The 16,586-nt window shown below is 38.7% G+C and overlaps 1 protein-coding gene across 1 annotated transcript in view; it reads left to right on the top strand.

Annotated features, from left to right (window-relative positions):
• The window catches only part of LOC144799843 (sodium/glucose cotransporter 4-like), a 791,764-nt gene extending 787,661 nt beyond the window's left edge, over nucleotides 1–4,103 (top strand). Inside the window, exon 14 of the mRNA XM_078671423.1 lies at nucleotides 1,705–4,103. Within this exon, the coding sequence (XP_078527549.1) occupies nucleotides 1,705–1,913 (209 nt within the window). The 3' untranslated portion in view covers nucleotides 1,914–4,103. The remainder of the gene's footprint in view (nucleotides 1–1,704) is intronic.
• The last annotated feature ends 12,483 nt before the right edge of the window (nucleotides 4,104–16,586 follow it).

Here is a 16,586-nt window from a genome sequence, read left to right as displayed (position 1 = left end):
ATCTCCATAAATTGCAGATCCGGGGAGGAGGGAGGGTAGGAAGTGGGGTAAGGCCACAAAGAGATAACCTGAAATGAATACAATACCACAATGATGAGAGAATTAACCCACCTTAGAATTAAACCTCCCCAATATTAATATCCATAACAAAGTTAAATGACAATAATGGTAAAACAAGAGAGAGAGAAGTGAGCTACTTATCTGCTTGGAGCCGTATTTAAAAGAGGCTGATGGTTGCTATGTCTTATGTCTTACTTTATCACAGTGTTCTTATTGGAACCTTTGTATTGTGATGCGACTGGCTTGGATCTGCAATGAAAAGTCATTGCATAATGTAGACTCCGTTCTTGTAATGAAATCACGTTGAAGATGAACATTTGGCCAATTACAATTGCTATATGATCATCATAGCTAACCTCTTTGAGACTTGATTTTAACTGCTTTTAATGTTGGTTTTTTAAGAATTGAATTTCCCCCAAAAAGTTTTTATAAATATACTGATGGCACTAGCAACTATATTTCACAAGCAATTAAGTTTAACATTCAGTTGGTTCTAACAACTGTAGTTCTCTTTTTAATTTTTTTTTCTGTATGTCTACAATGCTTATAACTGTTGTTGTTTATGGATTGCATGTTTTAAAGGTTCATTGAAATGCAAAATAAGCTATATGATGATGACTGTTTATATTTTATTACTTTGAGGCGTACATTTATAAAAACCTGTACTTGTAAACTACGGTGTGAAGACCTAAATAGAAGCCTTGGATTTTTATATGATGTGCAATATTTGGATGTAAACTCTGCATTGGGTACTTTGTTATTAGTGATATCAAAATAGATACATTGTATTGATTTTAGTGCATTCATAAATGTAGAATGTCAGTGTAATGAATTTTTAGATGTTGATTATATCTGGTTTAACATGTGTATGATGAAAATCTTAACAATCATAAAACGTTTTTTATTGCAATATTTATATAATATAAAAGCTACAGATATGGAATGTGTCATTGCTTATTAGGTCAGGGTCTAAGTAAACTTTTTTTCACTTACTTACTCAGGGTTAGTTAGGGGTTGGAGAAAGGAAGAGACTGGAGTTTGTTTGAGTACTAAACTGAAAACAGTTAATCCTTCTGCGCCACAGACCATCTAGAATAAGTGGCAGAAAAGTACCTTTTTCACACTTAAAATGTGAATAAAGTAACTCACATGAGTGGACCACATTGTGTATGCTCCCATTGTTTTCCTGTTGTTCAAGCACCCAGTTTGCTCTCAGTATGAATGAGATTGGATCACTCTACAATTTGAAGTCAGATTACAGAAGTATTAATACATAGATACATACAATAGTTTGGAGAGAACTGTGGCACTTAAACTGCAGCAGCATCTCCTTTCTGGTTCAAATTATGCTAAATAGATTGGATGTTACAGAATTACGTTGACAGTCCAAATGTAAAATAAATGTAGGTTTGTGGAAAAAAGTGAAAACATATCACCTATCATAGCAAAGCACTGGGTGGATAATGCTTATTATTTCAACCCCTATAGCAGTACGCATTATTCACAGATGTGCTTGGACGAAGAACCATATTATGCATTGATGCTTCATAAAAACAATGATGCAGCAAACAGTATAAAATATGGGAGATTGTGCCATAGTCTATGAATTTATTCTAAATCTTCTTCCTCCAAACATTTTCATAGCTGCTGATTATCCTTGGTGGAAGAGAACATACTTCTGGATTTGTGGCATATCTGTGACTCCCACTGTGAAATTAACCAAAGAAGAGCAAGCAGAACAGGAAAGGAAACTTACCAGCATCAAGGAAATCCCACGTTGGAGGACAGTTTGTAATATAAATATGATCATTCTTCTGACTATTAATATTTTTCTCTGGGGGTATTTTGCATGATAAGAGGCTACTGCGAGAGCCAAACCCCAATATTTCACTGCACCCCAATATTTTCACAACAAAATGTACCTCTGACAACTCGGCTCCTGTAATTTTGATCATCTGGAGTTCTAGATCAATGAAATGTTAAAGGGTTTTATTGCAAAATCTCAAAATTGGCGATACAGAGAAATGCAAAATATATGCCTTGAAAGCTCAGATAAAGAGAAGATAGCCATAAATCCGAATTAGTCTCAATAGGCAACACCATGTAATAAAAACAGCATCTCTGGTGGAAAGGGAAGTCCCTCAATAAATGGACAGCGTTACTAGTAGATCACGAAAAGTCTCTGGCGCACCCTGAAAACCAAGGGTTTTATACACTTTTTATGAATAAGTAATAGGCAAATTTAGGATGGTATGATTAGTGATAACACATTAAGCAAATCATAATAATGATCTTCATGAGCGTAAATATAACACTAACCCATTTTTAAGTACACAGAATACTCCATCAGCTTCTTCAGCAACAGCACAGTCCAGAGATGTACAGCACAATATGAAACATTTTCAAACAATGATTAATACAGTAGTGTATTTCAGCAAGCCTACATGTGAACTTTCAATGGAAGTGTCTTTCATAATGATACATGCAAGAAAATGTAATTCACAATGCATTCTCTCTAAGGAAGCCAATTCCATCACAGTGGGCTGTGCTGAGGGAAGACTATGAGAGATAAAAAACACAGGAGACATTGTTTGGGAGGGGTAATGAGCAAGAGCAAAATGGACAGAACACCAAAACAGGATCCATTTTAACTAAATGCTGTCTCAGAACAAGTGTGGAATAACTAAATTACACTAATAACAAACTTGCTACTATATTCAACATAAAAATCATTAGTATTTAAAAATGATTTTTCAACCAAAACTGCACATTTATAAAAAGCTTTGACAAATTCCCTCCTCTGAATATTTTTTAATAATCACTAAAACCAACTAATAAACTTTATTAATCAGTCATGAGTTAGTAGATGTCGGTCATCATCTTTAGTTGCTTTGAGACTCTTCCTCTATTGTACCATTTTCATCGTTTTGTAGTCATGATAATTGAGATGCTCCAATTCCATCTGTATTGATCTTTTCCTTTTCACCTTTATCTTTGTTTTTATATATATATACTAACAACCCGTCCCAACGTTGTCCGGGTATGAAATAGAATGTGTGTAATGTGTGTATTTGGCAAGGGCAATTTATTTTAAAATCTCGCGGTAGACAACATTTTTTGTTTCATTAGAATAGGGACGGAGAAGGCCCAGCTGCAGCCCTGGTTGCTGTTAGCAGGCGCGTGTAATTGGTGTGGTGATCCGCCGCCTGAGCCCGGCTACAGCCCTGGTTGATGTTAGCAGGCGGGTGTAATGTCGTTGAATGAGAGAGTTATCAGCTGCGGGTAAATACGTTTAATGAGAGAGTTGAGTGACAGCGAGTAGGAGAGGCTGCAGTAATTGTCCCCGCAGACACGCTCATTTGCGTGTTCTTCCGCTTGAGGCGCGGATGCAGGCCTGTTTGATGTTAGCAGGCGCGTGTTCACCCGCTTGCGGCCCAGCTGCAGCCCTGGTTGATTTTATTAGGTGCGTGTAATTAGTGTACGGATCCGCCACCTGAGCCCGGCTAGAGCCCTGGTTGATGGTAGCAGGCGCGTGTAATTTCGTTGAATGAGAGAGTTCAGTAACAGAGCGCAGGAGAGGCTGCAGTAACGTTACTTACCAGGCCTCCAGGTGAACGCGTTTGTCACGCCCCCAGCACACGGCCACAGCAGACGATCTTCTAATTAATGTACGACCCACATGGCATGAAGGGCAGAACGTAGCATACGCCCCCAGCGTTTCTCACACCCCCAGCGTGCCCCTTGATGCGGCGCAATTGCGTTCACATGGCATGAAGGCCAGACACACGTGCCCCTGATGCTGCGCAGCAACGTAATTGGTGCTTGCATGTACGACTCACATGGCATGAAGGGCATGAAGGCCAGACACACGTGCCCCTGATGCTGCGCAGCAACGTAATTGGCGCTTGCATGTACGACTCACATGGCATGACGGGCGGACACACGCCCCCAGCGTTTGTCACGAACCCAGCGTTTGTCACGCCCCCAGCACACAATGTGATGGCCGTACCGCATGCCCCCAGCGTTAGTCACGCCCCCAGCCCATGCCCGCAGCACAACTCAGACACGCCCACAAGGGACTACTTTGCTGGCACGGTTCTTTTACCTTTTAAATGTAGAGAGGAGTTGGCCTAACGGCTAAGGCGCTCGACCTCGGACCTGGGGATCTGGGTTCGAGTCTTGGTAACAACGCCAAACATCCTGTGATTCTGGGCAAATCACTTAATCTCCCCGTGCCTAACAAAAATGAATGTGTGTCCTCATGTAACGTAACTGGTGCTATGTAAAGCGCTCTGATACCTGATTCAGTTTGGGTCAAGTTCGCGCTATATAAAACTCTGCAAAACAAATATATATATATATGGTGGCCGTCTGCATAGCCTATGTCCTTCTGCTGCATCTGCCCTTTCTAACGCTGTATTGGGTGTTGTGATTGGTGCTGTGGTTACTGAGATTACCCGCCTCAAAGGTTTGGGCTCTCTCTTTATAATATTAGTATGGATATGGACTAATCATACACTCAAAACATTTTAGTAAAAGAAACAGAATAAATGTTCAGATTGTTATGATAGTTATGATAGTTATATGGGTTACTAAAGCCTGAAATGCATTTCCAAATAAATTACCTAGCCATTCTCCAAACTCACCAAAACTCTTCACTAACTCACTAAAACATGAACCTACAGTCTCCCATAAACCAGTTTCTTCAAAAGACCTAATCTCATGCAAAAGATTAGTAACAAAATAATCATTATTTCTACTACTGTCAGGAATAATGATAAAAAAATTCTTGGCTTTTATTAGTTACAGACTCTTTTACCAGAACAACATCTAATGCAAGACAATTGTGCATCACCATAGCCTTAATGGCTACAATTTCAAAATTTACTAGCTTAAATGAACTTACTGTATCTACTGCAAGCCTATCCACAACAGAAGACAAGTGCCTACTTTCATTCATTCATTGCCACCCCTACAGAAGGAATTATAGCACCTAACATGACTCACACTACTTGTCCAAAAGTATGTCTCACTCTTCCCAAACTGTGTTCATTATCTAATTCATCAACAGGATAAACTCTAGGAAACCCTAAGGCTAAGTAACATGAGCCAACCCAATATCTTGGCAAAATAAAATAAGCAATTTTTCCACAGAAATAATAACTTCCCCTAAAAATAGATTGTCCATCAAGCAAAAAGATTCCACTAATTTCATAGCTTCTTTCACACACACTCTTTCCTACAGATTCTACCTTACCTCTCATTGAAGAACTACACCTCAACATACATAATTCACCTCTTCTTTCCTCTTCTGTTCTCAGCCTAGGATGTAAACCCAACAATCTAAATTCATCTTCTTCTTTCACCTGTTCTAATGAAAGCTTCAGTTCTTTTCTTTTTTTTAATTATATTTTATTATTCCACAGTATCTTGACCAAAAAACAGTTAAAATATCCATGTGTACCACTTCAAACATGCATATGCTCAGCAAACAATCCCCATATTTTGATACCAATTTTATGTTTCTTCACCCCTTTAACAGAATATAAACTAAACTCAAGATTAAATAAATTATACATCTTTGTCCTCCAACGTTCAAAAGATGGAGCTGCAGGTTGGAGCTTCAGTTCTTTCCAAGTTACTTACAACCTTTACTCCTATCTTATTGTATTCACTGATAAAATTATTCTCCTCACTAATCAAAACACACGTAACTTCGACCACTGTCAGTATCATACTTATCTTGTGCTATAACTCTAAAAATTGGACTAAATTTACTTTCTCTGTTGTGTTCTCTAACAGGCAAATTCTCTAACGACACACTAAAATCAGTCAAATAAGGGAAATATAAATTCATCATGGATAAAAAATTGCACCTGCTAACCTTCATAATTCCTACATATTCTCTAATCTTTTTTTATACACATTACCCTTTAATCCACCTTTAGTAGTAATCTCAACTTTAGCATTATGGACTCAATCTGAAGCATATCCCACGTGAGACAAAATTTATTTTAAGTATTGTGGTAAAATTCTGAAAATCAACAAGAATTATCTTTACAACAATAAAATGAATCTTCTTTTCTATTAAAACAATAATCCAACCAGAAATCCGAAAATGATCCTCTAAGATTTTCAAAAGTTAATTTCAAATTTGTTTCAAGTGTCAATTCTCTTAGTTCAACAGCAGCCTTAAAATGGTATCTCAAGAAGTACATTTATTTAATTTAAGATAGCTTTTCTGTTTAAAACTGAGTTTCTAATACACTCTCAAACTTCCACTGGCATTGATTCCCCAAAGTATGATCATCTAACACAGTTTCATCTTCTTCCTCTTCTAAAATTGTAGCTAAATAGACCTTTACAGGTGATGCATATTTTCAATTTGAAACTCTTTTTCTCGTTGATCTCTTGGCTACTGGTAATTCACTTCAACTAGTTTCAGAATCTATTTATTTCTTGGGCTTTTCTTCTGATTCACAGTGCTTTCTTTTGCAATGTCTTTTCCTTAGAATATCATTCTCAACATTTTCTCTCTCAGGAGCAATCTTTGTCAGAGGTTCTTTACTCTCCAAGGAACTTTGACTTGTGATCAAATTTGAACTAATACTTAAACTCTAATCTGCTTTGTCATTGTCTGCTCTGTTCACTGTGAACTTCGTCTTTCCTTTAGGGATCTTTGCAATGTTTATCCTCACCTGAAACTGTTTACTTCTTGGATCAAAAACGACTACTTCCTGCTGCCACTCATGCCTTTGTCTTTTGTGACAGCTTTTCAATTTGATCTCCGTTTTCAAAGTGGATTTCAGGAATTTCAGTTTCTTTGCCAGAGCTTTCAATAACCTGAACTTCACCACCTCGCTTTGCTTATGCTTTTTATCTTTACCAGTTTCAAACTCTTACATTCCCCTCTATCTCTGGATTTGATGCTCTGAACTCGAGCTTGGCTATGGCCTTGACTTTGTAGCTGACTCTGTGTGGTTCACTCTGAAGCAGTTAACTCATCAACTGCTTCAGTGACCAACAACATGAAAAATCCTTGGATTCTTCTGTTGCCACATTCACCTGATTAGATTTATCCATATCCGCCAGACTCTTCAAATAAGCTAGCACAATGTCATCAGTTATTTAAACTATGTGCAGCGTAAGGACCATATGCAAGCCTCATTGCTCTTACCATGATAATTTTCATGGAGCGATAAACCTGTTTTTTTGTCAACAGTGCTTATCATGCTCAACAGAACAAAAGGAAGGGCATCAGGCCACTTTAGACCAGTTGAAACACAGACTTCTGCCAGTTTACTCCTGAAAGTGACATTAGGTCTCTCTACATTCCTGAAGATTATGACTGATAATTACAAGGTAATCTTTGATTGATCTCAAATGCTGTGCAGATAATTTTGAAATGGGTTCCATGATCAGTCTCAATAGAAATTGGCAGGGCAAATCTGGGTATCAACTCCTTCAAGAGCAATGTGGCCATTGTAAGGCTATCTGCTCTTCTGGTTGGAAACGATTCAGTTCATTCAGAAGAAAAGCAGATCATTACTAAGAAGCACTTTAAACCATTACAGTTTAGCATCTAAATAAAGTATTGTAAATGGGCCATCTAATTTGCCAATGTGATTCATAACTGTGGCAGTTTTCTTCCTTTTATTAGTCAAATGACATATCAATCATCTTCAGCATTGTTTTGAAATCCTGTATTTTTGTAGTACTTTTTGAATATTCTAAACAGACTATCTTTAACTGCATGTGTCCTGTTGTGCAAATACTTGTACATTGGAAATAACATGAAGACAGGTATAAGACATATTTGTGCTCAACATTCACATACAAATCCTGATAAAATGTCTTGTAGCCTAGTCTCTCCCACTTTTATTTTTCATTTTCTGGGGCAACCTCCTGCAAATCTCTCAGTTAGCTTAAGAAGTCTGCATTGAATCCATAAACACAAAATGTGCATTATCTGCATTTTGTATTGAATCAGTTCTCAACTCCCCATTTTCACCCTCTTGTACAACTGTCTCATCTTGTAACGCGCAATATTTTTCTACTTAATCCGCATACTTGCTTCCAAGTATGTCCATAGACTCTCCATATTTTATGGGCTATACATTTAACAACATCAATTTCTTTTGGCTTTATGTTGTTTGCTTGTGTGACTCCTGAGGATATCATAAACCCTTTTATGACTATGGGTGATCATAGTCATGGAGAGCACCAAAACCATGCGGGCCATCTGTATAAATTGGTACATCCAAGTTCTCTGATAAGCCGCAAGCTCTTGTCAATTGAACCAGTACTGTCACTTGTGCTGAAGTTATGGTTGACAGAGAGGATGCTTCTAAAGCTTCAGAAAACAAAACACACAACATAGGCAGCTCTCATTGCTACATCTTGGGCTATAGAACAAAAAACAAAACAAAAAAAATAATGTCAAATTAGCCATTTTCAAAGGTTTCTCTTTTATGTCTGGTCTTGGTTCTGCACGCAACTCAGTCACTTCTATGCAGTCGTGATCTGGTTCCTCATCAATCTGATTATCATTTCCCTGTCTTCACAACTCTTGCCTGAAATAGGTAGCAGTGTCACTGGGTTCCAGACATTGTGTCTCCTAATAGAGATGTTCTCCATTGCAAGTATGATCTTCTTGTAGCAAGTCACTCTGCTGTTTGTTACATCTTGGATATAGCATGTTACAACGCATGCTACAACATTGCGTTCCATTACAACACGGTCATTACAACATCAGTGTTGTTAGAACGTAATACCTTTACAACACAAGTCATTAGATCGACTTGCTCTAGATGGCACTCCAACCTTAGGAATAGTATAATTTACTATTCCAACTCCAGCCTGCGCAACAGTAGGGAAGGCGTTAGAATAGTAAATTATACTATTCCTTAGGTTGGAGCGACATTTAGAGCAAGCCAATCTACTGACTTACGATGTAAAGGCATCGCGTTGTAACAATGCAGTCGTTGTAACGACCGCATTGTGCAGGTAATGCGATGTAACAACTGCGTTGTAAAGCTGTTTCCCTATATGTTGTGTTCTTGTCCTGGTCAAAAGAATTTCAGCCATATGTGGAACATATACAAATAAAGTATGGTCCATAACAATCTCATCACTTTGTTCAATAGCAATAAAAACAGCTGTAACCAATTTCAAACAATCAGGAAGAATTACAGCTGCTGGATCAAACCCAGCGGAAAGATGAGTTCCTGGACGCATTAAACCTCCATGTTTCTGGGTAAGAATCAAAAGTGCTCATCCATTTCTCTCATGGCTAAACAGAAAAAACATTACATTTTAGTTAGGTATCCCGAGTGTGGGCGCATGACACAAACCCTCTTTCAATTTCTTAAATGCTTCAATATATTCATCATCAAATGGCAACGTATCTTGGACAGCATTAAAGGGCAACCTTACAAAAAATTTTGCAATCAAGGAAAAGTGTGAATCTACTGATGACAGTACCCAGCATTTCCAAGAAACACATCCAAACCTACATTTGGGTAGTCGGTTGACTACATTTCAATACTGCAGAAACACACTCTTTTGAGACTTTTATCACACAGTTTTCAATAGGTTGTCCATGATAGATTACTTCCTTTTTACAATACTTCATTTTTGCCTGGGAAAGCTTGTATCCATTTTCAGATAGATGATTTAACAAGGCAATTGTATCAAGTTTGCAGCCTTCTTTTGTCTTAGGTGCGACCAGTAGGTCATCAAAATAGTGCAATATGGCTGACATGCATGGCAACTTCAAATTCTCTAGTTCTTTCTTCAAGATTTGACTAAAAATTTACGGACTTTCAGTATGCCCTTGTGGGATTCCACACCACACAAGAACTTTATTTAAAAATTGAAAGACAAAAAGAAAGTGCGATATCTCATGCCAAGGAATTGAAAAGAATGCTTGGCATAAGTCAATGACTAAATACCATTCTGTTTTGGATGGAATATAAAACAAAATCATTGCTGGATTCAGTATCACTGGACAACATGGTATCACTAACTTGTTAATCTTGCGAAGATCATATATGAATCTTCACTGGCCATTCAGCGTTTTGATTTCACATCATGGCAGAGTTACAAGGGTTATCAAGTACCTCCTGAAGAATTGCCTATTCAATCACCTTTTCAATTACTGGTTTCATTCCCTTTTCTGCTTCTTTTGTTAGCCTGTATTGTCTAGTTCTAGGAAATATTGCATCTGATTTGATCTTTATTTTGACTGGCTTTGCCCTTTTAATTAATCCACTCTCTTTCCCAGTAAAATCCCATACCTTATCCTTAATTGCATGTCTTTAATCCAGAGCACTGTTGTATTTTGGTTAAAAGTGGTGATAACTCAGCTCTTGAATATGATACATGTATCTTGAACATAGAATCCTCAGCCTGTGTTTCATTTGCAACACCATTCATTTTGCAAAGCAAGTCCCTTCCCCATACAATCACAGGGATTAAATCACACAAAGTAAATTGGTACTCATATTACATCTGTCCAATTTTAACTGGAACATCTGCTGTAACCTGATTAAGAATGTGTTTCTTAATGATCCCTAAAACTTGGACTTCTTTTCCTGACAGGTGTATGTTTGGCACTTCCACAGATGGAAATGTAGATTAGAATGGGTAGCCCCTGTATCTCTCTATCTTTCTCTGTCAAAGTATATACCCCTTTGGTCTACCTCTAAGCCTGCTCCAACCATGTAATGCTCTTTCCCCCTCAGGTGCGGCCTTTGTGAATTACTCCCTCTCAACTCATATATTCAGAATTAATAGATTCTGCTGGTACCCTGCAATATAGGGCATCTTGTTCTTCATGTCTTGCTGCATCACTGGGGCAGAAGACGTTTGTATTAGCAATTATTTCTGCCTCAATCCCTTCTTTTCAGACTTTTGCATACTCTGGACCATCACATTATTTCTTTCGCTTCCTATTAAAATTCTGATGGCACTCCCGCTTTTACTGCCCAATCTTCCCCCCAGAAGTGATACGCTCTTTTCTTTTTTATCATTTCAACATTCCTATTACTACCATCACTTTCATTGTCAGTTTGCACCTGCATTTGATTCAGTCCATTCCTACCAGATTTAAAGAAAATCATATTTGAACCTATTTGATTCCGTGATCCTTTCTCCAACTGTTTCATTTGGGCAATCATCAACTTCTCCTTGATCCTTTTCTGTTTCGTCTTAAGATATTCACTGCTATATTTCACCAATTTCGAAAACTATGTTATTTGCCTGTCAGCACATCTCATTCTGCTGAATGTGATTACCAATATTTGGCCTCAAACCATACAGACATGAATCCACTGGCCCCATCTCTTTCTAGGTTTTGGACTCCACTATACCTTCTAAAAATCAGCATAAATGTCTCATAAAAAGCAAATACTGACTCTTTCTGCACTTGTGACGTTCTTAACATTTTATTCAAATTTTTATACTACTCAGGAACTCATTTTTTCAAATGCTTAATCACATTCTACCTTCTCAAAAGGAGCACCACAAGGAGTATTTATTGCTGGGAATTAGGTTGTCCATCCAACAACAGCCTTACACTCACCCCACAATCCACTAGGAACCACAATCTCAAACAGTATATTAAAATCAGCCGATAGCATCCGAGAAACGTGTCAATTTGTGTGTCTCTTTATAACATTTTCCTGGGTCCTGTCTCAATGCCAAAACGTAATTAGTAAATGCATACAAATGAGTTCAAGTTCATGTCAGCTGTTCCAACTTCGAAATCCCTTGTGATGCCTCTTCCCCTACCTTCAGTTCTTTTCATTGTCTTTTCATTTGCTGTCCCCTTCTTCCATCTTTCTTGATATTTCTTCAAATCAATCCAATCCCTTGTTTTCTCAATTAATCTTTTACTATGTGCTCTAAATGCTTGGATTAAGTCCTTCCTGTCCGGCAGGTCTCAGGCGGTCAGCCTGGGGCCTTTCACGGCCACAAAGGAACCATCACACTGTGGTGTCCCCCAGGGCTCATCTTTATCCCCCCTCCTTTTCAATACATATTTACAGCCACTGATCCTCTCTCTGAGGAGGTGGGACGTCACCGTATTTAATTTTGTGGACGATTTGCAAATCATTTTCCCTCTCAAAACTCCGGATGCTGTCACCAACTTTCAAGCGGTCATGTCACATATCCAGCAGTGGATGAACCAGAATCAGCTAAAGCTGAATCCTGGAAAAACTGAGCTCCTTCTACCTGGCAACAGCTCCATTTATTGGGGCCCCCAGTTCTGGCCGGTGGAGCTCGGTGCTCCACCTGTTCCTGCTGGATATGTGAAGAGTCTCGGGATTTTTCTAGCTCTCTGTATCACGGTCTGACTAAATCCCTTCTTCTTAGGCTTCAGATTGTTCAGAATCAGGCGGCAAGACTTGCCTATAAAATCCCAAAATGGCAGTCAGCTAAGCCATTACTTTATAAACTGCACTGGCTGCCAGTCAACCAAAGGATAGCCTTTAAGATCGGCTGCCTGGCCTTCAAATCTCTGACTGGCCCTTCCCCTGTTTTTTTGAAATCCCTGATCACTCCCTACTGCCCGACACGCAATCTGAGATCCACTCATCTTCGACTTCTGGTTGTCCCTTCCTTTAAACTTACAAAATTTGGCGGTCGAAGATTTGCCCACTTGACCCCCAAATTCTGGAACTCTTTACCGTTCTCACTTAAAACCTCCAATTCCATTCTTCATTTTAGGAAGTCTCTCAAAACCATGCTTTTCTCCCAAATCTGCTAAACTCCCCCGCTGTAACTTCTAGTATCCAATCAGCACCAGGAAACTCATGGTGTCACAGCACTCTAGAAAAACCCCTTAACATAACATAACATAACATAACATAAATGTGATTAAACTCAACTCTTTAATTTCAGAATGAGTCAAATCCATTTTATAATTTTGTTTTATGTTCTTCATCTTTCTGGTGTCAACCTCTAATTCATCAGCACCTAATTCTTCTAATTGTGTGCTTCACTAGCACATCTGGCTCCTTCTTTAATCAAATATCTCATTTTATCAGCAGTGTAGGTCAACAGTCTACTTATGTCAATAGTTCCCCGTAGGATCACACCAAATAATTTTTCTAAAATTCCAATATAAATTTGTTAAGTAGCTTCTTCATGTATCACTGCTTTTATAGGTGTGACAGGTTGAGCCTGCACTCACATGTGTGTATCTCCACTTATGCTAGGCACAAGGGCAATTACTGTCTCTGTCGGTGCACTTAGTACCACTGCAGTAATAGTACAACTCAACATAAACATTCCACCATCCCTCCACCACCCGTATACTGTCCAGAGCTCGTTCCACATGTTTCCACTGGTCTTGCTGTGTATGGAGGAGGTCTAGAATTCAAAAGCTCTTTAAAAAAAGATATCCTCCTAATCAGACTCATTATTCTGCTTTTCTTTTTTATTTCTTTAGTCTTTGTCATCATTCTCATTAATAATAGCAGAGGAATGTTTTTACACATTCGATCATATCCTCCCACCAACATTTTTTCTGTCAATCTATTATACTCTCAAGACGATTTTTAAATGAGTTTTTCACCAGATTTATGGCTTTCTTTTTCTCTGTTGACATGCAATCCCATATATTTAGGATCTCAAACTCTATAGGAGGCATAAGTTTCATGTCATACATGGTTTGTCTAAAAAAATCTAGCTTCCTAAAGTCACCCTCTAATGAAAATAGTAAAACTTCATCATGTGCAGTGTATTTATTCCAACCTGAATGCAGGTACATGTGTAGTACCCAATCTCTTTCATCATCTTGTTGGATGGTGTTTCTACTGACGGTAATTTCTGATCCTCCCTAGGTGCCACAGTAACCTTAGGCTTTACTAACAAACTTCTAATTATTTTCTACTTAATATAAACTCCGAAATCAACTCAAAATCACAACAAATGAACTTCTGAACAAGAGCCAATTTCAGCACTGCTCTGTCACAGGTCAACCTCTCACAGCACAGCTTTGTCAGTAACCAACCAATCAGAACTCTTCTTTGTGGTGATGTATCACCAATCCTAGAGTGGATCCCTGCCTGAGTAAGCAATTACAGCATGACTTATCCATGGCCAGGAAATAATTGCTGACCCTCTTTTAAAGTAACAGATTGGCTATACCCTTGTGTGTCTACCCTAAAAAGGAAGAAACACTGTAAATCAAGTACAGCAATTCAACCACAAAGCATGAAACTTCAGAAATAAAAACAAATTGAAAATCAAGAATGGAAAATCAGAACATTATTCACAAAGTTCTATAATTCAAACTAGGCAGACCCCTATCCAGCCAATGGATAACCGCTAGTCGGTGTGCTTAAGAAAAAGAATCACCAATTTGAATTAAGCATGCAATCTAGAAAAGGAAACTTGTTAGTTCACAATCCCTTTCAATGTGTATGGGGCGCTTCATTCTATACACCAAAATTACAGACAAGTAAAGCTAATATATCTTGAGATTTTGGATTTCAACTAATCTGATAACCAAACCAACCAATATAGCCTAACAAATCTGCATATCAGTTTACAAATATATTACATCAGTACAACAGTAATAAATCCGCCAAATAAAGGCACAATAATCACATATCCAAACTAATCACAACAGTAACCAATATTTATTTCTCAAACGCAAACTCCAATATACATCATGAATACATACACCACACACAAATCAGTTGAAGGGATTTATTACAAAAATCTCAAAATAGAGGATACAGAGGAATGCTAAATATATGCCGTGAAGGTTCAGATACAGAGTACATAGTCAAAAATCTAAATTATTTTAAGTCCCAATATACAACAAAAACTCATAAACACAGCATCTCTAATTGAAAGCGAATTCTCTCAATAAACGGACGGTGTTTCTAAAGGATCAAGAAAAGCTTTTGACTTACTTACAAAACTAGGGGTTTTTATACACATCCGATGGATAGGTAATAAGCAAAAATGGTAAATTTAGCATGGCATGTCAAGTGATAATACATATTGAGCAATACAGAATAATGATCGTGTTGAGCTTAAATCTAACACAAACCCATTTTTAAGTAAATGGAAAACTTCATCCGATTCTTCAGTAATAACCAAGTCCAGATGTGTGCAATTCAATATGAAACATTTTCAAGCAGACTCAGACGCCAGTGTATTTCAGAAACACATTGGGGCCGATTATGATGGCGGATTTCCCGCATCCACCTGGCCGGCGGAAGCCACCGCCGGCCCGGAGGATGCGGGAAATCCGCCGGGGAGCCCTGCAAGACCCACCGCCATATTAGGATGGCTGGTGGGTCTTCCTATCTGTCCGCCGCCTTTCCGCCGCGGGTGGATTGCGCCCGCGGCGGAAAAGCATTAACATGGCTGGCGGTGTCTATCAGACACCGCCAGCCATATTAGGATGACAGCGGAAAGATGCCTTTACACGGCGGCATTTCCGCTGTGTAAAGGCATACGGATTTGTGTTTGGGGGCCCGTTGCGGGCCCCCAGGGGTGAAGGGGGGTGGGGGGTGCACATGGGGGGTACCTATGGTACCCCCCTGCATTTGCCTGCCTGCCGCTTTGTGCATGCAAATGCACAACTTACTTTTTTAACATTGCGGCGGGTGCTGCTTCAAGCAGCACCCGTCGCAATGATAAAAATACAGGATGTGACCGCCAGGGTGGCGGTCACATCCTAATTAGCACGGAGGGACCGCCGCTGCCCCTGCGGACGGTCCCTCCTCCTCTAGGGTGGCGGACGGACGCAAGTCCGTCCGCCATCCTAATGAGCCCCTTAATCTGAACTTTTAGCGCAAGTGTTCTTCAGAATAAAACATTCAGTACAGTAAGAGAGTTTCATTCACAATACATGCCCTCTAATGAAACCAGTTGCATCACAGCGTCCTGTCCTCTGAGAAGACCGTGGGGAGAAATAAAAAACATGCGGGGCATTGATTGGGAGGTGTAATGAGCAGGAGCAAGATGAAGAGAATACCAAAACAACATGCATTTGAACAACATAATGTCTCCAAAAAAAAACTACATTAATAAACACTCTCCTAAATGTTTAAATAAAATTAGTATACAAAAAGAATTGTCACCTAATATTGCACATTTAGAAAAGATTTGACAATACATATACAAATGATGTTGTGTAACACATTCTTTACACATTGTACCCATATTTATTCACAGACTTGAATACTTGGTGCATTCTTGACTACATTCCATTTATCTTGTTAATGTTTCTTTCCCCTTTTACTTTTAAAGTGTTGTTTTTTTGGTGTGACTTTGCATCTACGCTGACCACTTTTGAAGAGGCCATCCAGTGTATGATGTCACAATAAATCTCATAACCCCAGCGACATCTTCAAGCAAACAAATATTCTAGAATTCCTATTGCTGATGATTGTTAGAGATATAGGACTGGCAAAGAGAACTTTTTTTCTCCCCACATTAGATGAGAACTTTAAATGATTTTGTTATACCTTCCCTTGATTATATTACCGTTTACAAAA

This window comes from Lissotriton helveticus, chromosome 1_2 (assembly GCF_964261635.1).
Source record: "Lissotriton helveticus chromosome 1_2, aLisHel1.1, whole genome shotgun sequence".
Lineage (NCBI taxonomy): Eukaryota > Metazoa > Chordata > Amphibia > Caudata > Salamandridae > Lissotriton > Lissotriton helveticus.
This window is presented reverse-complemented; position numbering and strand designations above follow the sequence as displayed.